The 25,641-nt window shown below is 36.1% G+C and overlaps 2 protein-coding genes and 1 pseudogene across 2 annotated transcripts; 1 reads left to right on the forward strand and 2 right to left on the reverse strand.

The window, feature by feature from the left end:
- Nucleotides 1–1,029: 1,029 nt before the first annotated feature.
- On the reverse strand, nucleotides 1,030–5,905 carry LOC129301178 (digalactosyldiacylglycerol synthase 1, chloroplastic-like). Its single transcript, XM_054939752.1, is given in 12 exon segments — nucleotides 1,030–1,709; nucleotides 1,711–1,781; nucleotides 1,784–1,857; nucleotides 2,168–2,517; nucleotides 2,782–2,952; nucleotides 2,954–3,049; nucleotides 3,138–3,211; nucleotides 3,214–3,589; nucleotides 3,591–3,622; nucleotides 3,788–3,875; nucleotides 4,186–4,218; nucleotides 5,125–5,905. Coding segments are annotated over 12 exon segments (2,358 nt in total). The 5' UTR covers nucleotides 5,752–5,905; the 3' UTR covers nucleotides 1,030–1,343.
- A 1,968-nt stretch (nucleotides 5,906–7,873) lies between these two features.
- On the reverse strand, nucleotides 7,874–10,971 carry LOC129301176 (uncharacterized). Its single transcript, XM_054939750.1, has 9 exons — nucleotides 10,812–10,971; nucleotides 10,590–10,709; nucleotides 10,410–10,477; nucleotides 9,585–9,693; nucleotides 9,408–9,476; nucleotides 9,201–9,258; nucleotides 8,572–8,807; nucleotides 8,346–8,397; nucleotides 7,874–8,252 (listed from the first exon to the last, which is right to left on the reverse strand). Exons 1-9 carry the CDS (start codon nucleotides 10,812–10,814, stop codon nucleotides 8,185–8,187), a joined length of 783 nt encoding a protein of 260 aa, XP_054795725.1. The 5' UTR covers nucleotides 10,815–10,971; the 3' UTR covers nucleotides 7,874–8,184.
- A 12,131-nt stretch (nucleotides 10,972–23,102) lies between these two features.
- On the forward strand, nucleotides 23,103–25,636 carry LOC129301177 (receptor protein kinase TMK1-like; annotated as a pseudogene).
- The last annotated feature ends 5 nt before the right edge of the window (nucleotides 25,637–25,641 follow it).

Raw genomic sequence — 25,641 nt, forward strand, 5'->3', positions numbered from 1 at the left:
AAGTAAGCATGGGCTCAATCAGATTAATTACAAGTTTGCAATTAAAAGACATTCCAGTACCTTCACACTGTGGGGGCCATTTTTCGATCTTCGCCTTCAAATTATAACCTAGTTAATTAGAGGGTACCACTCAGCAGTCTTTCATGGGAATCACGTGGCTATTAATTTAATACGCCACGCACGAAATGGGAAGGAGCATAACTAAAGGGTTAAAAAAAAAAATTATATCCCGATCTGACGTAGAATGTATTGTAGATCATCTTTTCTAAGTTGTGAAGGCCTAAAGGCAAGTTTGGTAGTTTACACTTCTCTCTTTCTTGAAGGAAGAATGGTGCAGAGACTCTTTCATTAATCCATTAGACTGATTGTTAGATACATTTGGTTCATAGAAATGGCCAACCAATCAAATTGAAAAAACATGCTCCTGTCATCCGATTGAATTTGTGACGCCAATACTCAAGAAAAATACATCTGAACAAGTATACAAAGATTTTTATATGGTTGGTTCTTTTTTGCCCTTTTTTTTTTTAAAAAAAAAAGACTACTATTCATTGGATGAGTTCTTTTAGTATATTTTACGTAAGGTGCTCTTCAATTATCTTACGACCGTTCGTTACAACAACTCTCATTCAATGATAAGACGTCTTAATCTTCTCGGGAGATTGAACCGTAATCTGATTACATTCCTATGTTTTCAGGAACGAATAGCTAACCTGTTTTATATCTCAAGACACAGTAAATATTGCTATTCAGGACGACAGCAAACCTGATATCTCCTTTGAAGTAGCATTCTCAAGGTTGCATACAGTGACTAGGAACGATGCATCAATTGAATAGAGCCCAAAAAAGGGGGGGGGTTAATATGTGCTTCATTTTCTTGAGTTGATTTAAATGATTCAACAGATTAGCTCTGACAATTTGATCGGGTCTTATTGGTTTAGTTCAATCTTTAACATCCCTGATGCATTTTCTATATATTCCCTTTACGTCAAACCCGATACTTATTCATAGAATTTTACTCACCTTACAATAGAAAAAGACCCCCGCCCGTTGGGGGGGGGGGGGATGTTACGAGGGAAAACTGAAATTTTGGCATCCTAGATGTGTTCGAAAGATTTAAGTTACATAAACTTTGTGGAGTGATCACACGAAAGGCTCCTAATTACAACTAATTACAATCAATCACTATCATGAAAGTTAACACTATAATTCAGCCAGGTATAAATCTATTTGCTATTCTATTCAGCATTCACTGGGGCAAGAGACTGTCCTTTCAGTGCTGATCATTGTCACAGTCACATCGTGTATGTCCCAGAAATTGCTCCACTAACTACTCGTTCTATTTACCAGCCATAGATAGGATTTTCTACCTGAGGGGGCAAGAGATGAAGGTCTTTACAGTGCTGCTTATCATAGTCACGTGTACCAGGTATTGCTCCAGTACAAAGCCTCAGGAATTCATTACCAGTGAAGCAATAGTGAGCAAAAGCCAAGCCTCCATCTACTAGTTCTGTCAGATTAGGCATTGACGCGGACCTTGCAACAACCTTTCCTCCGTCTTTCTCTCCATTCAAGACTTTGTCAAGCTCAGAATATTCCATGAATCTCTGCGTAGCAGCTTCCCATGAAAGTTGATATCTTTGCTCAGGGGTAAGAGGATGGGGTTCATTGGCTAAAGCTTCTTTTACTTTCGCCACGAAGTCTTCCGATGTCCTTGTAAGTCAAACAGTTTGGGAATGACATAAAGAACTGATTTGATGGATGATCAGCACACACTACAATTTTCCCATGGCAAGCGCCTCAGCTGTAGCTGTGCAGAGCACGTCACTGATGCTAGGATTTATGAAGACTTTGTACCTTCAGGAAAGGAGCAAAATAGTGTCAGAAAGTTGGCCAAATTACATAAAAAGTAAGATCATTACAAGTATCTGGTTAATTTAGCCTGTGACCCGTAGATGGAAGTCTAAGCATGGAGGCATGGAAGGAACGAATAACGGTTTCACACATGCAGTCTCTATAACATGTAGTTAACTTTATGATGCAACTAAAAAGTTATTCTCCCAATTTAACTTGCATACGGTTTATGATAATGCAAGGGTTATTTCCGATGAACATATTCTAAAATGTACTTAAAAAAAAAAAAAAACTCATTTCAATCTATCCTTACCCATAAAGAGAATCATCCGCATGGTCTCTTCCTTTCTGAAAGTTGAGATTTAGATCCAATCTTCTAGCTGCACTCTGAACTTCATGAGCGTCCTCTCCATTTCCAAATACATCCAACTTGAAGCCATCAAGATCGCTCTTATGCTTTGCTAATAAATCTATCAATTCCTTATATCCCTTCGCCCATACCATCTTCCCCAAGAAATATGCGCCTTTTGTAAAGGCTTTCTGCCCAAGCTCCCTCTCTGCAGCAATCTTCTCCCCAATTTTCAGAAACTTGGGATTCACACCATGAACATTACAAATTTCAGACTTGGGTAAATCCTGAGTGGCAGCTGAAAGACGAAGAACCTGGATACAGATGAACAACTCAGGCCCTTCTGTCTTGTTAAGTTCTCCAATAACAATCGAACTCCAGAGTGCATTAATAAAGAAAAAAAATAGAACTTTTTTTGTGAGTAGAAAGAATAGACTTGGCTGATAGCAGAGATTAACTCCCCCTACCCTAGGATATTGAAGGCAAAGGGTAGACCCCTCCTAACTAAAAAAAAAAAATTATTTTTTTTTTTTAATTATCACAAGTGCCATCTTACATACTCAGGATAAAAATCATACCTTGTGGCAGTATGCTCTTGTCACCCAGTTGTTTATGTGTTTCACAAGGAATGCTTGGAGGGCCCCATTTTTCTCTCTCTTAATGTATTCCAAGTAATTTGTGTGAACAATACCAACAACATGGTTGAATTTGTCTGTCCAACGCCTACCATGATGGTACCAATTCAAATGTTTCAGGTTCTTCCAGTATAGCAATGTCTGCTTCCTTGGATGGAATGAACTGAGAAGTGTCTCCAGCAGGTATAATACTTCGCCTTTCTTTTGAAAACTAAACACAAGAAGGACAAATACCTCAGAATTGACTGTAATTTAAGTTGATACAAGGTGGCATATTGCTAACTTCATATAAGAATTACCTTCCCAGGATAAAAGGAAACTTTAAAGTCTGGCTTGAAACCAATCCTTTCCTCAAGCCAATTCCGTATATAACTTCCTGCTCTTCTGGTGAACTGAAAGTGAGATTGCCAGGATAAACTAGTTCTTGATCTGACTTACAAAGCCACGGAACCAGTAAAGTAACTTTTTGCTTTGCAGATTGTGATAGATATGCTGCTCGAAATAGTGGATTCACAGCTGTTCCTGTCATCCAAGGAAGACTGGCAGTTGTAACTATTGCAACATGTCTTTCAGTGCCTGATGAATCATGCTTTGAATGTTCTGCCCAGAGCCCACCATCATATCGGTGCCCTGTGCTCTGAAGGACACTTGCTATTCGCAAATCCAAGTCATCATTTATATTTCCATTCCCAAGAGCAGAAGATTCTTCCCCAGATAGGGACTGCAGAAAATGTTGGTTTTTTGCGTTTGCTATACAAGCTTTCCACTATCTTGTCACATATCTCTGAAATCACATTTGAACAAACTATCAAATTCACAAAATGAACTCTACATTAAATAAAAGAAACAGAGAACAGCTGACCAATACATACTAAAGGAATACGACTTCCATTAAACATGTATAAAACTGGATAAAACATGACAAATAATTCCCAGGTGGATTCTGTACCTCTTCTGACTCCAAGTTGATCCAAAAATGGCTCAGATTGCCTAACAAAACTGGCCAAAAGTTCAGGCACATCCAAAGGTGGCACTTCCTGCAACAAATGTTAAAGGGAAAAATATTAAACACAGTACTTGATCTAAAACATGGGCTCAGGTGCAGAAATACAAGCATCAATTTAAAGGCATGCCAATGAAGCAAGTAAAATTATGTTCAACCACAATATATCACTCATTTCCTCTTGATAGTATTGATCAAAATACTCACTATACACAGCGGTCTAACTGAAGAAAGTTAGAGCCTCCAGACAAAAGTTTATGTTTCTTTACACACTGACAAAGTGGATAATATCATAGCAGGCAAGTTTATAAAACCAAGGGTCAATAAAGAAGTTTGTCAGAAACCTTTGACTCCTGAGGCTCCATGCACATCGATTTCTGCAAGAAATGAAGATATCGTATCTTAGAATATAAGTACAAATAAAATTTATGATCAAATGTGAAACGTGCATATAGTCACTTTAAAATAATAACTACTAAATATGAAGATATAATAAAAGTTATCCACACATCTGAGCTTAACTCTTAATTCCTTGATACAATGCAAACAGCAATGCAACACATAAAAAAAAAAAAAAAACAGCAATTATATCATTGTTTGCAACTTAAATTGGGAATATTTTATAGGCCCACCATTGAAAACAATGTAAAAGAAGAGTGCTGATAGTCTCTTGCTGCATCGTATAGAAAAGCTTAGTTGCAGAATTAAGCCACATGTTAGCACCAAGTTTGACTTTAGGTAAAAATCGAGGAAGAGCAAAGCTGAGAGGCAAGAACACCAAGCTCCATCGAGTGGATATGTAATACCAATTAGCTTCATTAAGGCTTGATTCAAGCATACCCAACCAATAAATCTGGTCTTCAGACAGAATGGCTTTTTTCTGGCAAAGTCCCCTAGATACAATACAACTCCATGCAAAATGTCCGAACGAAACTTTATCATTGTGAATAACAAAATATGTGTATGCGCGTGTGTGAGCGCATACGTAACCCACCAAGAAAAATAAAAATGAATACGTAGCTATAGAGTGTGCTTAACACATGTCAAATTAGGAGAATGAAAACCTTAAAACTGGTCCTAGAAAGATTTATTTTCCCCTAAAGGTGGCACTTGCCCAGATAGTATCAAATATCAAGTTATCTTTAACAAGAAAGCAACCAATATGCAATTCACGCTCAAAGTACGCATAAAAAAACTGAACCACTAGCCTTTACCATGAAACTGCACAATCTAAACTATGTTATAGTGGGGAAACAATGAATAACAAAGCAAGAAAAACGTACCAAGCCCAATTTTAGTTTCTCCACAAATTCGCCATTCTTGAATCCATCAAAAATCTCTACGGACGACCTCCGTTTCTCGAACTCTTTTAACGTTGTCTTCAAGGCACGAATTGGCTCCCAATCCCTAGCGGACTGCCCTTCCCCATCCGCTTCACCCTCTCGTTTCCACTCCCCCCAGAACTCCCTAAAGTTCAATCTCCTAGCTCTCTTACCCCTATCAAAATCAAGAATTTCATCCCCATCCTCAACCTCGGAAACAATTGCATTCTTTATCGCCGACAAGTCGATCCGAATCCTCGACCTGGGCCGCCACTTCTCGAGAACCTTCTTACTGAAATCAGGTGAAGAATAGGCTCGTCGAATTTCAGACAGCTTGGGCTGCAACTTCTTTACAAAATCAATCTCGGCCTGTGGGGAGGCCCGCATGGTCGGAACGGAAAACGGGGAAGCCGAATTGAAGAAGTTCTCCAGCTCGCGGTCGAAAGAGGTAGCAAGTTTCTTGAAGGAGTTGGCTCGGTCTCGCATCAATTGGAGATCGGCATCAGCAGAGTCTCGAACATCCCGCCAGCCCTTGGAGATGAAGGAAAACGCGTTGGAAGACGGGGAAGTTTGACTCTGGGTGGCCATGCCAGGACCTGAACTAGAAAGTATGCAAGCGAGGAAAGAGCTTTTCGTGGTTCGTGTAGAATTGAGAATTCAGTAGTCCTGAAAAATAGAGGTAATTGCTGGGAACGCGAGCAACGCTTAACAGTTGCTACAGGAAGTGGAAGAAGCGAGAAAGAAGTATCAACGGTTTAGAATTTTAAGGGTGACGTGGATAAGAATCCCTTGAGGTGCTGATATGGTGTTGTTCTATTGGGTAGCGTAGTTTCGCGCTAAAGGGTCCATATTCGCCTTGGGAGAATAATAGAATATGCTCGTTGGGACTCGGGTGTAATACAGATCCGGAAATGGAGTCGGTTCGGGTGCGTGGCCGCAGCACCACGAAGTGTGCTTTTTTTTTTTTTTAGCAATAGTACAACGAAGTTGCAAGTAAGACAAAAATCTTGATTCCATCCAATTCAGTCCAACTCAGAAAACAACCCGATCTGGTCCGTTTCAGATGAAAAATGGTCTTTCAAGATAAAAAAATCAGATTCTTTCTTTGAGCTAGACTAGATAAGAAATTAAGTATCTAGACAATTTAGTCTAATTCCATAAATTTATTTAATAAAATTATAATTGATTTATTAATTATTATAATATGTTAATTTATAATAATAATTAATAATTTTTTATGTTTTATATTCATGAAGTCATGTATATTGAACACAATTTCAACATTAAGTAACCTCAATCCTCTCTTTTTATTGGTAAAATTTATTATTAACTTAATGTAATGAATTTCAGACATGCTGAAGGTTGTTTAATTTGAATCCTTTATGTTATAACTGAAATACTTTTGTTGTTAGAAATTATTATAAATTTATAATTATTGTCATTGTGATAAATTTTATATGATTATAAATAATTTTATTATGTTAATTGAGTTTATTAGGTTGAAATAAATTTTTGCCTTTCATAAATGAAAAGGGAGAAAAACAAAGCTGGACAATGCTGGAATCGGTCTCCTAGTCTAACAAGATCAATTCAACCCTATTTAGCTTCGGATTATATTAAAACTAGATTAGACCATAAATTTTTTAACTCAATCTTTTTCATGAAAAAAGACCAAATTTTGGACCAGGTCAAAGTCCAATCCAGTCTCTCCTTTGTGCAGCCCGATAGTTGTTGAGTTCCAATTACTACTAAGTTTTTTTTTTTAATTATCCAAGACAAAAATTCAACTTCAATTTGATTTTTGCGTGTACTTCACGTTGGTTGTTTACCATGCAACTAGTGCTCTGGTTGATTATCTATTAGCGTGAACGCCTTCTTAGTCATGTGATTAATAAAATTCAGCTTTTGAATATTTTGTGGATTTGACTTGGACAACCATATTTTATTTTATATATCTAATATAATTTATAAATTATGAATAATAAGATTCATTCATCTTAAAAAGATTCATCCGGCGCATTAAGGAAATTTATTTTTGTAAATGATAAGGCTAATTATGCAAACTATTATGTTAAGCTAATATGTTTCATGAATCAAGACACAATTGGTTATCAGAAATTTACTTTTGGGAGAATGCGCGTCAGCCTTAAATTTAAAAGGAGTCAGCAACTTGACCCAAACACGGCGTAACAATGGGTACGAACTGGTACAAACGAGTGATCCACAAGTGGAAGCGAAATGAGCATGACACTTGAAGACGAACAAGAACCAAACAAGCCTCCCTTATTTTTCGGCTGCCGATCAAACTCCTGGCTTCTGGGATCTCATTGGAAGCTAATGAAGATATTTGAAGGACCAAGCAACCCAATTTCTCTCCCCCCCCCCCTCCTTCTTTTTTTCCAAGCCATGGCCCAGTGGCTCGCCGCTGCCCCATTCCCTCTCAGTGGAGCACTGTCTATGTGAACCCATCACCCTTTGTCCTGTCTAGCTTATCTTGTATTCATGCCGCGGTTCCACAACACGTGTCATCATCATCATCATCATTTTAATTAGAGGCTTAAGCTTGAGGCTAGAATCTAAGAAATAAATTTCATGGTCCATTTTCGAGGAACAAAAACAAGTGAATTATACCATATGAGCCATCGAAAGACAACCGTCGGACTCTGTCGAGCCTCACAACAAGTGACTTTGATAAGTCTTGAAACAAGGGTGAGGCAATTGGAAACAAATTTCGAAAACCTTGCACGAAAGAACTTCGGACTTTACAAACGAAATCTTTGATTTCCCCAGGATATAGTAACAACATAATACTTGCTATATGCTAGTAAAGTCAGACACAGGATTCGCTGCTAGGGGGAGCAAAATTTAATAGAGATCCCTATCTTTCTCTTGTAAATATTTAGGCGCCGGCACAGACAAATACCGTTTACACAAAAATGGAATAGAATGTTCAGTCAGTAGATAACAAAGCTCAGACGGCCACGTAGAGGTCAAGTCGGTACTCAGATCCTCCTTACTACCTCAAACGAGCAAAACTGCATTTATACAACCGTCATTTTCAGGATTATTTGTCACCTGGGCATATTTACCTGCATTATCACAAACACACAACCACCGCATTAATTTTAGTAAAATTGTCAGCAAGAGGCCAAAAGACATATAGATAACACTGATAGTCTTACCCCATACAACTTTCCCAGCAGGGGTGACCAGACCAAGTTCGCTCACATTCACCTGAAATTCAAATTAACAAATCGAATGAGTAATGCTGTTACTATCGTTTCTCACAATCCTAACCAGCGAAAGCAGGTTTACAAAACGCCAAGCTGGGATAACAAAAGACAGCTAGATCCGATAGTGACTCCATTATATCGAAAAGAAACCTCCAATTAGATCGGAGAATTTTACCTCAATGATAGTTCCCTTGGTCATGACACCAAGGGAGGTGTACATAGGACCATTTGGATTTTTCTTCACTCCAATTATCTCCAGATTGAAGGTACATTTTAGTTCTGGATGAGTCACGTGAGCTTTAGTGAACCGCAATCCCGTAGGACGAATGAAACGCTCATATTTTGGAGGTTTTCTAGTAAAACCAGGCCCAACAAATGTAGCTTTTGTGACCATCCTCTTCCATTGCTTAGCTGCAACATGATAGGTTATAATCCGTCATATGCATATCTAGCAGGCGAACAAATCATTACACATCTTGTTTAATGTGAGATATAACATTATATATCCTAAAATAAACTGCATCAAAAGACTAAAGATCATAGACATACATTAGAAGGAGAACAAGAACTTGTTGAAAAACAGCAAATTTACAGAAAAATACTGAGTAGACAAATACGAAAATATTATTATAGTTCAAAATAACTTCCTTATATTCACCCCAAAAAAAGGGGGGGCGAACTCTACCATTTTCAACAGATTGCACCAACTGAAATCAAATATTTTGAAGTTAGAAATTTAAGTCAAATTATCATCAACATAAATAACTAAACCATTAAAAGCCCGGAAGGCAATATATTACTTACTTTTTCTTTTGCCGGATCTGACCACTTTGAACATCTCATCTTCGGCCACTGGACGCACCTAAACCGAAAAAGAAGCATGTAACCAGTTATTAGTTGCAATTAAAGCCCCCTACCCCCAACTCACACAAAACACGCTGGATTTGAGGGAAAATAAAAACTCGATATATTGTTTGACATTTTGGAGCAAAAGATTGAAAATGATCTCACCTTAGGTAGAGGAACATCCCATTTCCCAGCCTTTTCCTTCCTTTTTTGCTTAATGGTGTTGCTAAGAACCTAATTTTTTTCCCCCAAAAAAAAAAAAAAACTGTCAGATCATCTTACATAGAATTCAGAGGAATCAAATCGATCTTTTGAATACAGCATGTGGTGAGTGAAATTAACCTTTGCTCTGGTCGTATTCTCACGATCAAGAAGATATGCTGGAACAGCTCCATCGTGAACATCATCATCAACCTTGCGCCTGGATGTTGACTCTTCATGCATGGCCAAACTGTTGATAGATGATGGTGAATTTATATCTTACAGAATTTGAAAACAGTGGGGAAAATGGTGAGATAGCACTATGCTAGCAGTATAACATTAACCAATTGCTCTAAATAATCATAAAATTCAAAAAATAAATAAATGCCTCAACCACGAACTTGTTCTGGTACCCACACACACCATACACACATTGCATATCATGTATGAAAATGCTGCAGGACCCATCTATGATAAACCTATGAGAAAGCATGAATTTCCAAATGCTTACGTATGACATTCAAATCAAATGTTTATAATTAAGTTTCCAATTACTTGGGAAATTAAGGTGTTCACATACTAAACACTAGCACACTACTACCATATTCTTTCCTTTCCTTTACTATTCCTTCCAATTACAAGGCAAAGCAAAAAGAACCCAACGGAATTCCAAAAAGTAAAAACGAAGGCCACAAGGAAGAGGGGGTTGGGACTTGGGAGGGAGCATAAGGGAGAGAAGCAGCATTCAGCCATGAAATAACACTTATAAGGAAATTTTATGAGGAGACGGACACGTTTGTTGACTGATACGACATTCCAATGAGTTTGGTATCGCGTTTTAAACTAATTTGAAGAGAAAAGATTTAAGAGTGAAATCTGAATACAGTTTGAAGTAATAACTCACGTTTTGGCAAAATAAAAATAAAAATAAAAATAAAAAAACAAGAACAAGAAGTAATAACTCACGTCTTCTTCATTTGAGCCTTTTCGGCATAATTTTTCTTGGCAATCATCTTGCCCTTGATGCCCAGAGCCTGTTCCACTCGAATTCGCAGAGGGACATAAGAATAATGGAAACACAAATAAAGCTGGTAAAAATGAAGGGAATTGAAATCTTAACAAGGGGAAAAAAAAACAGTACACGACCTTCTGAGCGATAGCAGAGCGCTTGTGAACCTCACGAGCCTCTTTCTTGCGTTTTCGCTCGAAATGGTCCAGACGATAGCCATGACGCTTTCTGTGGAGTTCAATGTAATCCCCTTGCGGCTACAATAAAGAAAGAAGAACGGAACAGAAATAAAACTAGAATCAGTAGATGAATGATATGTTCAAGCCGTGAAGGCTGCGCGATGAAGTTGGAAAGCAGACCATGATGACGGCGGCGAATCCCTCAGATCAGTCCCAACAGAGAGACGGCGATCGAGCTGAACCTAATTACCGGGCATATAAATCCCCCGTTTTTTCCCGGATTGATTTTCTTTGGGCTTTACAAGGTAACAACAGTGAAACTGGGCTTTTGATAATATACTGGCCCAATAACAAGGTTGGGCTGAAAATTTGTTCTTTAAAAACTGGACCCGAGCTTGAATCTTGATGATGGGAATGTGGACTTGGGCAAAGTCAATGTGAGAACCATGCTTTAGGTGGAAACAAAAAACGAGCATTCGTTGATGGTCTTTGTGCCACTTTCGCTCAGATGAGGGTTATTCAATGTAAACACTTTGAACACCTACCTTACAACGGTCATCTATGGATCGAGAGACGTGTAAATGATAGAGTGAAAGGATGATCTGGTCAAATGTTGAAAGTAGGTTAAGATTTGTTGGTTTGTATGGAATATAATTTAAGTACAGGGCCAGTGAGCGTGGGGCGAGTGGGAGCATGGGAAGAGAGGAGGGCAGAGGAAGAAGTGCTAATTCTAAATCAGTAAATCTATATGGTACTGTAGTGATGTACTTGTGCTTGCATAATGACAGCGTGACAGCCTAGCTTTGCCTGCTGATAATTGGCACGAAAGTTAAGTCGCAACAAGCCACCAATCATCCATACGGATTCAATAATTGATGATCTCGCGCCCCATCGCTCCATGGCTGTTTTCTCCATCTCGGTTATCCGTTTCCTCCCTCCTTATATCATTTGTAGGAGGGGACCTAATGTTGTTAACCGTCCACTGTACAAGACATGACCACATTCTTTTGTCACTTCAAATATATGTGCACGTCTTCAAGCTTCCCATTGCGCCGTTTTCAACAGTTACTAATGTTGTGTGTTTCGAAGGTGCTCTCAGCAGAACCACTTTTCACTCAGTAACCACAGAGTGCACTGTACACACAAAAAATGAGTGCTAATATAACTCTGCCCGGCTTACGGTTAAGGAGGTCGGAGGAGGGGTCCACCTTCCACGGAAATAATAGCAGCCTCCCATTTTCAAAAGACCTTTTGACTGGGGGAGATAGGCACTGATGAAGACGGGGACTTTCGGTTCCTACATTACACATTGACAGTAAAAACCGTAGAAAAAGTTGTCTGGGGATTAGGGATTAGGGGATTGTCCCTCTCATGATGGGGCCGAGGGTAGATCATAAATTAATAGCCTACTAACAAACGCGCTCCAGGGTGATTGCATTGAAGTTTCTCTTGGTTTTCAAATTATTACCGGAAGCTTTCTGTTTCGGTACTCAATATCTAATCTCATCACTCGGTCAATGATCCAAGCATCACGAAACCCACATAACTTGATCACAGACATTAGCCTGATCCCAGACTAAACTCGTGTCCTTTCCTCTCCCTTCATATCCGCACAGTAATTTTGTCTTAGCGACCAGGTACTATGATCCTCGATGCCACAAATGGTGGCGGGTAATATAAATAATGCAACGATTCTGAGCTCTTTCTCGGAGATTGCGATCTACCGGATATCTTGTTAAAAATTTGATCCCCCCGAAATTAAAGCGAAAAGATTGATTAATCATTAAATAAAAATAAAAAAAATAAAAGGCGAGAGGTGGGCCTGCAACTTTTGACTAATACAGCCCAAAAACATATATACTGCGTTGTTACTGATAAACTCATCAGGCATTAGGAAGAAACAAAAAGCATGGCACCAGATATGGGGCCCGACGTGGTCTGTGGTGTGTGCCTCCCTCCAAAACCAGCTTTTCCAGCATGGCATGGCCCCTCTTCCTTCCCATATCTTTGAATCATTGCACTGTTCACACTCATGACTGGTTCTACGTGCCACCCCCACCCCACCACCTCTCCTCTTCAATATTTAATCTCTTAAACCCCTGAAATTTTGTAAAAAATATACAATACGCTCTTGCCCGTGGATAGACACGTACCCCACAATTTTTGGTATGTTTGTTTGCTGAGGCCTCGTCATTGGTTCTATCCTATGCGTCCAATGCCACATCGTATATGGATCAATGAACCTGGAAAGCAACTAACTAGTGTTTTTTGAAAAAAAAAAAATCTCGTAAATTAAAAATAACAAAATTAAATACACGACAGTTTGCCACGGGTTCGCTTCCTGGTGATGGCACCAATTTCTTATTCTTCTAGAAAACACATTTTCTTTTCAACTTGCTAAATGATGTGGGTCACCGATTCGAATATAAGAGTAGTCACTCTCTTCACCAGCTTTCTCATAACCCATATTTTATTTACCGGGTCATTCAAAAATCATAGCCTACTTTTATTATTGTGATCCTGCAAATTATTTTAAATAAAACATGATTTGATGCCGCCTGTAGCTAATTTTCTATGGACTATTTGTTTTGCTTGTGTTTTTTTGTTTGTAGTGATAGAATTGGATGCATGCACGGAATTGTAGGTGGTGAGGCCAATTCAGCCACCGACATGAATATATTCGTTCGAACTCGCCTGATGATTTCGTTTTCTCCAACTCCGGCAAATTAACATTTTCTTTGTAGGATTCGTGTGATATTTGACTATTTTCCATTATCTAGGTTATGCGTTAGGACTAATTTGCAATACGTGCTTGGCATTCATCCAATGGATCTCGTTTTGACCATTACTCATTAATTGAACAAACATGCACGGAAACAGCTGGATTGCAATAATATTCTGTGTTGCTGCTTCAACTGCGTAAGTTCCTTCTATCACCATTGGCGAGTGCTTCAAGAAAATCAGCCCTTTTATTTTTCTTGGTCGAACAAGAAAATTAATCTTGAATGTTATTCCAACATCGCATGTTATATATCAACCGTGTACTTTACTTGTATCATTTTATTAACCTTGACACCTTGTCTTGACTTTCGGGATTTGATGACTGTTTAAGCATATCGCCATTCAAAGTTGTGAAGATAAAAATTCCCCGGAAAGACTTTTATCATAAGGATAGATGCACTAGGACAGCTGTTATATATATATATATATAGTGAATTAATCAACAATGGCAATCTTTATAAGAAAACTGGAACAACCATTTAAACAACATGTTGATTCGCACTTTAAATGTCAATAATCGATCATAGATAGATTGATACATTTTGAATAAAAAAATGATAAAATCTAAATTTAAGAAATAATTATAATTAAAAGAAAACAATATCCATCAATACTCCATTTCCAATACACACACTTATCCATACATAATTCATAACTTTAAAAAACAAGATAAGTGACTGGTTCAACAAATTTAGCTAATGGTTTTGCTATGTTTAAAGCTGGTTTTACCAGCTCTCACTTGTCAATTTAATATATCGCATGACAAGATTGGACATGTTCAACTAGCCTAACTGGCCAGTCAAATCCAATTCACCAAACACTATCAACCAATCATCATATCTCAGGTGGCATGATTTTTCTTCAAAGCAAATAGTTGATCTCATTTTATTATATGTCAAGCGTATCTTTACTCTGAATGAGAGATGGAACCGGAGATTATATTCTGAGAAAAGAAATCACGGAAATGCATGATCAAGTAGCACCAGTTGTGATAAATGCATATACTTCTAAAAATCGATCACTTAGCTTGGATTAGATTCGACTCTTAAAGTTACTTTACCGTCCCTCTTAAATTATTGTCTCTCATCCAAAACAAACATCGAAGTGACAGCTTATTCAATGGTTTGCATGTAAAATCAAATCCAAGCTCCTCTGGAATTCCATTAATCTTTCGTCACTTGCATTTTTCAAAAAACAATGAACGAATGATCGAAAAGATGATGGAAATAATTAATGAATGCATGAATATTATTATTACTATTAATGTCGTTGTTGTTGCTACAAAATGAAGGACAACGCATCAATCTAATTCCCACCATTTATAATGTAACATCCATCGCATTTTTTTTGTTGTGATTATATATTACTTTATTTTTATCCTTACCTTGTTTAACAAGATATATGATTCTTATTTTTTTCATCGCATTTTCATTTTATTTCTCCATCTTAAAGGCTCAGTAAACAATTACTTATTTATTATTATAAATATCATGATTAAAACATATATAATTAATATATGAGAAGTCACGTTATTGATAAGTCGTGAATCGGAAAACTTATCTCAAATTATCTGTAATTCGCACACAATTCACGTTTAATTTAGTTGTACGAGAAAAGAACCGGCAATTGGCTAGCTTTTCTCCCGCCCCCCCCCCCCCAATTCGAAGTCAGCTGTTGGTATTTTAGAAAAATCTACTGGTTTTTCTTTGTTAGATTGCAATATCAAGAAACAAACGAACCCATTTTTAACATCATTTCTTAATATAAAATTGACAAAAATAGTTTTATAAAACTTGTGTATTTGTCTTACTACTCTCACCAGACAAAACAAGTTAGAGAATAGCTTTCAACCTGGCTGGAGCACATGATATAATTTATAATAGTATAAGCAACTCCTCAACCCCCTAATGATTATTGTCTCATTCTGCATCGCATATTTATTTAATTTAATATCAGGACAAAATAGGGCATGTTTGATTTCAGAAAACACTAATAAATGAATATACTCAATATACAAAATAATAAAAATCTTACAATTATAATTTTTTTTAACATCTAAAGGCTTCATAAATAAAATTAATTTTCAAAATATTTTCCACGCGATTGTCATCAAGTAGAAAAGGCTTAGCCGGCGTCCTGTGATAATGGGAACTCGACTTTTGACTTTAACTTTCTAGGGGCATCGGGCTGATCAATATAACGTTGACTATACTTTGTAATTATGCTATAGCCTATAGCTCCCGTTAAATTTTGTGTATAAACTTATAATTTATATATTGTAAAATCCATTTGAAGAGTAATTTTTAAAGCTTCATACAGAATATAGACTATGCAATAGTCTATAAAAATATAGACTGGGACGAAAACTTTTATTTGTGGAGTAAATTATCAGTTCTAAAATTTCAACGATTCAAAGTTCAGTGAACTTTTTGCAATTCTGTTGGCAGGAAATCGCAAATCTGCTGCACATGCATTTGATAAAAAATTGTCATCGTCTAGCGGCACGACCCTCTTGCATTACAATGCCCCTGCGGGCCTGCACGTTGTGATACAAATATTTTTTTGGATAAAGATATAAATTTGCCTTGGATCTTTTATCCTAGGTGTGCCTGGTAACTTAATTTTATTTTTGAAGCAATGTTACCCTTAATCTTTTAAAAACATAGCAATGTTGACCAACTATTTTTTTTAAGTCACGTTGACCATTAATTTATCAACTTTGACCATTGTTATCAACTGTGGCATCTTTTATTCATTGAGCAAACTTACCCATGGCTTTAGGAACACCAGCCTCTACCGAAGACTACTTGTTCCTCTCATTCTAGTAATGAGAAGACTTGAAACTTGTCAAGCACTCCCAATGCTAAGGGAAGCATATGAGTGCACCAAGCCTAAATGAGACAACGAAAGGTGTGGTTGAGGGTCAAGTCTTAACTCTCTTCTACCCACACGTTGGCATTACAAGACTTGCCAATGATGGTGATGACATAAGCAAGTCTTAGTAGCATGAGAAAGATGCTAGCGAGAAGCAACTACGTTAGGACATTTCAAAGAGAACCCTACTTACAGCGGGAGGCTCCATGGTACTTAAAGGTGCAATTTTTAAGGAAAAAAAGGAAATAAAATTCAGAGTACCAAAATAAAAGAAAAATCAACACGAAGAAATTTCTCCCAGTGAATTTACCATCCCAAATTTCCCCCTAGCAGCCAAACAGAACATCAAAGTCAAAACTGGCGCAAAATCCCTCCTTCAAACAACAAACTATATTTCGAGCAAAGGTTCACTATTATGTCGTGAGATTGCAAGAATAATAAATAGAAGCATGAACCCTGAGATCAAAAAGCTTAGCCGATGACATGAAGTTGCACCTAGCACCTCCAACGCTAGATGTAAATACTCCGACGTCCTCCGAATTTTGCTGTGACTTGAGCAAATTCATGTCGTTAAATGCTGCAATGTTAGAATCGAAAAGCTAGAGCCAACAACTGCATTATAAATATGTACATAAATTATTCTCAGATATTAAAATTAATTGAAAATATGTGCAATAATTATTCTCATGTATTAATCAATTTAGAATAAATGTAAACTAAATTGAAATTATCCCCTATGAATTTGTTGCATATTGAGCCAATAACTATGATGAATCTTAACATCACTCCTCGAAGACTTCATTGATGCTAGTACCCCTAAATACTTCATAATATGTGTCTGGGTAGTACTGCATTATAAATAATCAAAGAAAAGTTAATTGACATATTTTTAAAATTGTAAAACAGTTGAACTTGAATGACACACACCCCCTTTGGTAGCGTTTCATGAATAGTTGAAAGAAATTCTATGAGGATTATATCAGTCAAATTGCCTCTTGCTTTCAAGTTGTGTAATTTTGTCATAGCAGTTAATTTTGAGAATTCAATGCAATCACTATACAAAGGTGTTTTTGTATCATTTTTCAACCTTTCAAACATTTTAGGACACTCATTGGATTTATGCTCAATTTTATTGGCCATCTCTTTAACATAGTCTACATTTTCTGTATTTCTGTCGAAATCATGCGACACAAAAATACTATGACTACTTTTAATGGCATTCCTTGTCTCGCCATGCTTATATCAATAATTGTAAGTTTGATCGATTTTGTAACACATTAAATGATCTTCTAACTTACTCTTGCTAACTCACTTCAAGAGACTATATCTTATACAAGAGCACATAATACTATTATTATCATTTTCGTGCTCAAGTGAAAATCTAATAAATTGTTTCATCCCATTTAAATATTTCTTTGACACCCGATTGACAGACATCCATGTTTTATTCATAATTTCAATCTATTAAGGTCATTGTAGTAAATGTGATCAATGACTCAATCACATTGGAAGAGTTATAACAATACAATGAATATTATCTAATTAAACTCATCTCTAAGTCATGAGTCACCACATGTAACATAATTTCTTTTTAAGTTAAATTAAAATAAACACATGCAATCATACTTAATTTTTATTGGGAAATTAAGTATATATTGCATGTATTAAATGAAAATTTGGTAGCATAATCACTTAAAAATGAGACTTTTTTAGGCATACGTCCTCTATTCATACTTAATTTCATCCCTATTCAATGTAATCAAACATAATTATTCAATCACAACAATTTAAAAACATGTCAAATTTAATTACTTTTAAACAAAAATCTGGCAAATTAATGAATTGAAAATGAGACTTTTTCCAAGAATTTTGTTCTCACGCCACATTAAATTTTATCTATGTACAATTTAATCTAAGCTAATTTAACTCTACTTAGCCACAACAACAACAAAATTCACAATACAATAGCCTTAACATATATCAATCCAAATCCTTTTACATTACAGCAATCAATAGTAGAAAATTCCAAACCAAAAAATCACATAGGTAGAATAAAATGCTAGTAAATCCATGTTCTAGGCACACAATTTTAGCTAGAATTTAACAAAAATATTCAAGCTGCACAAAATCAAATTCAGCCAAAAAAATACAACACCAACATCAAAAATTCAATTTTCACTACATATTTTTTTTTAAAAAAATGAAATTCCAACAATACAAAATCCAAATTATCAACAATAAGTAAATCTTAAGCAATTTAGGTAGAATTACTAGCAAAACTTAAGCACAAACACCCACAATGCTCTCAATGCACGAGCAATAGCTATACCCAAATAAAATTTTCGGATTCAAAACTAAAATGAGCACCCTATGACTTTAAAATTGGAGAGGCCAGAGAATGTAAGAACGAGAGAGTTTGACGATGGCGTGGGTTTTTTGAAATGCAAATGTATGATAATGAAAGAGGAAAGGCCAAAAATGTGGAGGAAAGCTCGCTGAAATGGGGTGGAGACATGGAAGGGAGCGTTGGATGAGAACAGCATTCAACAACAACGTGAAGAAAATGAACAGGTCTAGAGTTTTTTTTAAAAAAAAAATTCACACACTTAATGGTTGGCCGCTTGAACAGTCAAATATGTTCCTCTAAGTTTGATGGTTCTGAAGTGCAACAGTCAAATAAGGTAAATATATATTTTTTTAGGAAAAAAATATTTTCTTAAGTTTAACGATTCGCTTAAAAAACTGTCAAACTTTTAACTTTCAAATTTATTATATTTGATGGTTCACACCTCATCTGCCTCTTATATTTGATGGTTTGCTTAAACAACCGTCAAATATAAGGATCAAAGAGTCAAGTATAGCCCATTATGTAGTAAAAAAAAAAATATTAAATGAATTCAAAAGTCTAAATAGTTGGATACAATATTCATTTCATGGCTGAAAATCATTTCTTTATTGAACCAGCTAAAACATTAATTTTTTTACCATAGGTTAAGACATTAATTTAAATGTTGATAGCTAAAATTGCAGTTGAATTGTAATTAGACCAATTATGAACAAATGATTTCATTTAACCAGTCAAGATATTGCTCCAATCGACCAAATTGAGCTGGATTTCAATATATGATGAGAAATTAAAGTCATTTATATCATCCACTTTCTGTGTTTTGACTTTTAGGGTCAAATATTTTTATTTAATTTTTTAATTTAAAGGCAAGTATATTTTTTATTTTTCATCAAACAGATAATCTGGCGTGTTTTTGAGTTGTACTTATATAATTCAGCAAAAAGGAATTATTGCAATACAAATCGAAATATTGCCTAGCAGACAGATAAGTTGCCTGGGTGTACACCCCCATGGTAACAAAAACAGTGAACCGATAATTTGTATGGAAATGAAATTTTGGAGGCATGCTATAAATATTTGTTTAAATTTGAAAGGAAAATTATACTTGCAGGTCCTTACAGTTTTACTTAATTTTAAATTAGGTCTTTATAATTTATTTTATTTTAATCAAATCCTAACAGTTCATCTATTATATATATATTAACCCTGAAGGTTAAAATTAATAATAAATTATTAAATTTTTTTAAAAAAATACTTTTGGAGCTTGAAGAAAATTTAATTCATTACTTTTAGCCAAAATCAAAAAATAAAATTTAATTTAATCCACTGTTTATATTTTTATTATAAGTTTTTATAAAAATTTTAATTGATTAAACTGTAAGGGTTCAATTAAAATAAAATAAGTTATAGGGGCCTAATTCAAAAATAAGTGAAACTATAAGGATCTATGGACATGTTCTTCCAATTTGAAATAATAGGCTAACTTATTTCTCCGGCAAACAATCACAGCATTATCACGCATGTGCATATGCATGTGAATAATTGGGGTTTGGACAAATACATGCTTGGTTGTTCACCTGAAGATTGCACGTGACCATGTGGCCATGATCACTTGAATAGCCCAAATTATTTAGAAGAATAAAATGATAATCTTGGTACTATATGGATGATGATGAATGAAGTGTGTAGAGATTTGAAAGCGCCTAATTATGTCGTGCATGTGAAGTGTGTGTTGGTGCGTCACAATTTTTTAACCCAACATTTTGAATTATAGGTGTCGTGTTATATATGCTACTTAATTACACGCAAACAAAGAACCTTCGAAGCTGGTTAGACCCAGATACGTTAAAACGGAAAACACACGGATTATTGTTAATTAATTCCAAGATCCTACAAAAGCAAAACTTTGTTCTTACATGTCTTGTGAACGAGCAATCCCTCAAGTCCGAAATTATTCACTGCATCATCCCTTCTAAGAAGTTTTATTCTGACAAAAAAAAAATGATCAATATAAATAAATTATTGTTAACATGAAAATGTAAACTTATTTTTTTTGAATGAAACTTATTATAAATATTTGCTTGCAAATAAATTCCCCAGTAAGTCCCTAAATGTGATTTTTTCTTTTATTTGTATGTTTCCATCATGATAGTAGCGCTAATTAAAACAATATACTAACTCAACCATTCTAATGTATCTTGATCATTACAATAATTTACTGGAGTGATTTCATGCTCAATTTCTCAGCTAATAGCACGATACACTATTGCAAACAACATTTAAGTATACAATACATTGCATTATTCTGCATTGCATTACAATTTTTATGAACAGTACCAGATGACTAGATCAGATAGTTAATGTCGTAAAAAGCACTGGGGCAAGAATTTGTTTAAATAAAAAATATTATTATTGTTGCTGTATTCAAAATTTAATGAAATGTACGAATTGATGGAAAAAAGAAGCGCCAAAATTATAAAAATGAATATGATAATGTTGCGTTGGGCTGGCAACGAGAATCGCAATAGAAGAGGCAACGCTTCCGGCTTTTACTGGGCAAAGTAATCTATCTGCGGTGTGCTCCAAAACTCCACGCGAAAACGAAATTGAAGGTTTGCTTATTTTCTATTTTTAATTTTTAAAAATAAAAAATTTAAAATTCATTTACATAAATATTTTTCATTTAATTATTTTTTAAACTATTTTCATTTTTTATTTTTTAAAAATAAAAATAATTTCAAGTTGTTTTCATCTAATTTTTTTTATTTTTAAAATACACTACGTTTGATTATTAAAAATTATAGTTATCTTACTAATTTTTATTATTAATTATTACTATTAACTATTTATAATCATTATTATTAGTTCATTTTTAATTCTAAAATTATTTTTTAATTAATATAATTAAATGAATTTTTATTTTATTTTTTGTGAAAAATAATTTTAGAAATTGTATTATAAAACAAATTTTGAAAACAAAAAATGAAAAAAAAAACCAAACAAGCCTTAGATTGTTATGACTTAGAAAAAATAAGATTTGACTTAGGCACTATCAGTGTAATAAAATTTAAACTATTTAAATTTTAATATAATATTATATTTATTAAAATAAAAATTTTGAAAAATATAAAATAATTTTAATAATTTTTTTTTTAATTTGGTTTAAATTTAATTTGAAGGATCCAAAATAATACTATTAAAGTTTTTATAATTATTATATATTAATTATTCGGATGTATTTTGTATAGTTCAAATTTAATATTAAATTAAATTATTTAAATTAAATCTAAATTAGGTTAAAAATAAATAATTTATTAAAATTTTGATAATTTTATTTTAATAAATATAAAATAAAAATTTATAATAATATTTTTAATTTAAAATTTTAAATGGTACAGATGTCATCATCAGCACCAAGCACCGTAGAACCTGAAAAAGTATGGACTGAATACAGTAGTGCAAAATAATTTACTAAATTATTAGATTAGTTTTACCTTCTTTTTTTTTTTTTAATATATGTCACAGCCATATGTTTATATTTCTGGCGGTCATGATTTGTAGAACAAAGCAGCACAGCATGTCTCTTAAGCTCTGTTTGGTACGTGACATCAGGAGGTATGGATTCGGATTGAATTTGGGTAATACCACTCTGAACATGTTTGGTATGAAGTATTTCATAATCCTTAGGACTGCTTAGTACCACTTAGGTGAGAATACTCAAACCCACCACCCTTTGGTACTGGAACTGGGGTTGAAATTTTTTTGACTAAAATATCCCTGTGAAAACACGCAGATTTTTTCCTCAGTCCACGAATCTCAACCTCCACCTTCCTTCTCTTCTGTCGATGGCTACCAAACTTCTCCTCCGTCGACAACTCTAGCCCTCCATCTTCCTTCTCCTGCTTCGATGATCTCCTCCTTCTCTTACTTCGACGATCTCTTCCCTTTCTTGCTTCGACGACCCTTGACCTCCATCTTCCTTCTCCTCCGTTGACGACTCTGGCCCTCCATCTTCCTTCTCCTCCATCGCGACTCCAACCCTCCATCTTCCTTCTCCTGCTTCGACGATCTCCAGCCTCTACCTTCCTTCTCCTCCATCGACAGCCTTGGTCAACTCCATTCTCCCAGCGTCGTCCTCGCTTCTCAATTTATGTGATGAATCTTCTTTTGTGAGAAGTTGTGACACTGACTGGAGGATGAGATAAAGGCAATGAGTTCAGATGATCAATTGAGAGGGTAAATGGCAAGTGGGTATTTAAGTTTTTTTACTAGTTTTTTTAATCCCAATCTTATTTTTTTAATATCCCATGACATATCAAACATGATTTTAAAATTTATTCCTACTATCAATCTCAATCTTATTTCCATTTTCAATACCACAAAATTAAATACTTAATACCAAACAGGGTCTTAAGGGCCAGGGGACAAGCGGTGAAATAAAACAAAGGAGCGTTTGACAATGTGTGGATGCAACGGGGTACTTCAGCAGTCACTGATAAGATGAACCGCGTGATTCTGGGCGAACTGGACAAGGGAATCGAGAATGTGGATGATGCGGATAAGCGGACCTGAGCTTCCTAGTCTCAGAAGAACAAACTAGACATTGTAGTCTTCTATTCCCAAAAAAAAAAAGTTGATTCCGGTCTACATTTCTATTTCAGGGATTCTAAGTTGTTTCCCTCAATTCGCATCTGAACTGCGATTTCCTCCTGTATTCCTTTGCCAGATTTCTTCGTATGGCATGGTTGATGAAGAGGAAGCATTCCGTCAATCACTTAGGAGTCAGTGTTTTAGATGAACCGCGCAGCTCCCGCCATGGACGAGCGTCTTTTGAAGCTTGTTTCAGCACTCCTTCTCTCGCTTGCTGCAGTGGGTTTTGGTGCCACTGACCCAAATGACGTTAAGATTCTCAACCATTTCAGGAAGGGCTTGGACAACCCGGAGCTTCTGCCGTGGCCTGAAGATGGTGGAGACCCGTGTGGGAGTCCTCCTTGGAAGTACATCTTCTGCAAGGGAAACAGGGTTTCCCAGATTCAGGCTAAAAACTTGAACTTGAGTGGTCCTCTGCCTCAGAATTTCAACCAGCTCTCCATGCTAGAGAACGTTGGCCTTCAGAACAACAAGCTCAACGGGCCACTGCCGTCTTCCGTGGGTTATCCAATTTGAAATATGCATACTTGGACTACAATGACTTCGATTCCATTCCCGCTGATTTCTTTGACGGGCTTGAGAGTCTGGAAGCTCTGGCATTGGATAATAATAATTTTAATGCCAGTACTGGATGGCAATTCCCCTCTCAGTTGCAAGATTCATCTCAGTTAACCAATCTTTCCTGTATGAGCTGCAACTTAGCCGGTCCATTGCCGACTTTTCTGGGGAATTTGTCCTCTCTGTCTATCCTGAAACTTTCACGCAACAATTTAACCGGTGAAATTCCGTCGACTTTAAATCACTCGATTTTGCAGGTTCTGTGGTTGAACGATCAGCAGGGTGGCGGTCTGACTGGTTCTATTGATGTGGTGGCAACCATGACTTCGCTTACGAGTCTCTGGCTTCATGGAAATCACTTCACGGGGAAGATTCCTAAGAATATTGGGGATTTAACTTCTCTCAAGGATCTCGATCTCAATGTTAACCAGCTTGTTGGTCTAATCCCAGATGCTTTGGGTAAAATGGAACTGGACAGTCTTAACTTGAACAACAACCACCTAATGGGACCGATCCCAAATTTCGCAGCAGGCAAAGTTATATACGATTATAATTATTTTTGTCAACCCAAACCAGGGGTTCCTTGTGCCTTTGAAGTCATGGCACTCCTGGACTTTCTGGATGGGTTGAATTATCCATCAAATCTAGTTGAATCATGGTCTGGTAATGACCCATGTAAAGGTCCATGGTTGGGACTAAAATGCGATGCCTCTGGAAAGGTGTCTATGATTAATTTGCCCAACTTTAAAGTGAATGGTACTCTGAGCCCCTCACTTGCAAACTTAGGTTCTCTTGTTGAGATCAGATTGGAGGGAAACAATCTGGGTGGTCAAATACCCGGTAATTGGACTAGCTTGAGTTCCCTGACGCTGTTGGATCTCAGTGACAATAACATTTCCCCGCCATTGCCATTTAACAAGAAGTTGAAACTTGTCACTAATGGGAACTCTTTATTGAATGGGAACCCAGTGGCCCCTTCATCTGGGAACAGCTCATCTTCTGGAAATTCTGTTCCTTCAATTGATACTCCATCCCCATCAACTCACACAAGTAAACTCCAATAATACTCCTGGATCACAAAAGTCCAGCAGGAAAATTTTGGTTGCAATTGTAGCTCCTGTTGCAGGTGTTGCGGCAGCAGCTTTTTGCTCATTCCCCTGATATATTGTTACAAGAGGAGAAAGAATGGCTCACCTGCTCCGAGTTCACTAGTAGTAATCCACCCTCGAGATCCATCTGACCCAGACAATATGGTAAAGATTGCTGTAGCTAACAATACTTATGGAAGCATGTCCACATTAACAGGGAGTGGGTCAGAAAGTAGAAACAGCAGTGGTACTGGGAGTCTCATGTCATTGAGGCTGGAAATCTTGTGATATCAGTTCAAGTTCTTCGAAATGTGACTAAGAATTTTGCTCCAGAGAATGAGCTTGGTCGTGGTGGATTTGGTGTCGTATATAAGGGAGAATTGGATGATGGGACTAAAATAGCAGTGAAAAGAATGGAAGCTGGTATAATTAGTAACAAAGCGCTGGATGAATTTCAGTCTGAAATTGCAGTTCTATCAAAAGTTAGACATCGTCATCTAGTGTCTCTCCTGGGTTACTCTATTGAAGGTAATGAAAGAATTCTAGTTTATGAGTACATGTCCCAAGGGGCTCTCAGCAAACATCTTTTTCAATGGAAGAGCCTTAAGTTGGAGCCACTTTCTTGGAAAAGGAGGCTCAATATTGCATTGGATGTTGCTAGAGGAATGGAGTATCTCCATAGTCTGGCTCATCAGAGCTTCATTCACAGAGA

Source organism: Prosopis cineraria, unplaced genomic scaffold (genome assembly GCF_029017545.1).
Source record: "Prosopis cineraria cultivar Desert tree isolate PC_DT_omini unplaced genomic scaffold, ASM2901754v1 PC1943, whole genome shotgun sequence".
Classification (NCBI taxonomy): domain Eukaryota; kingdom Viridiplantae; phylum Streptophyta; class Magnoliopsida; order Fabales; family Fabaceae; genus Prosopis; species Prosopis cineraria.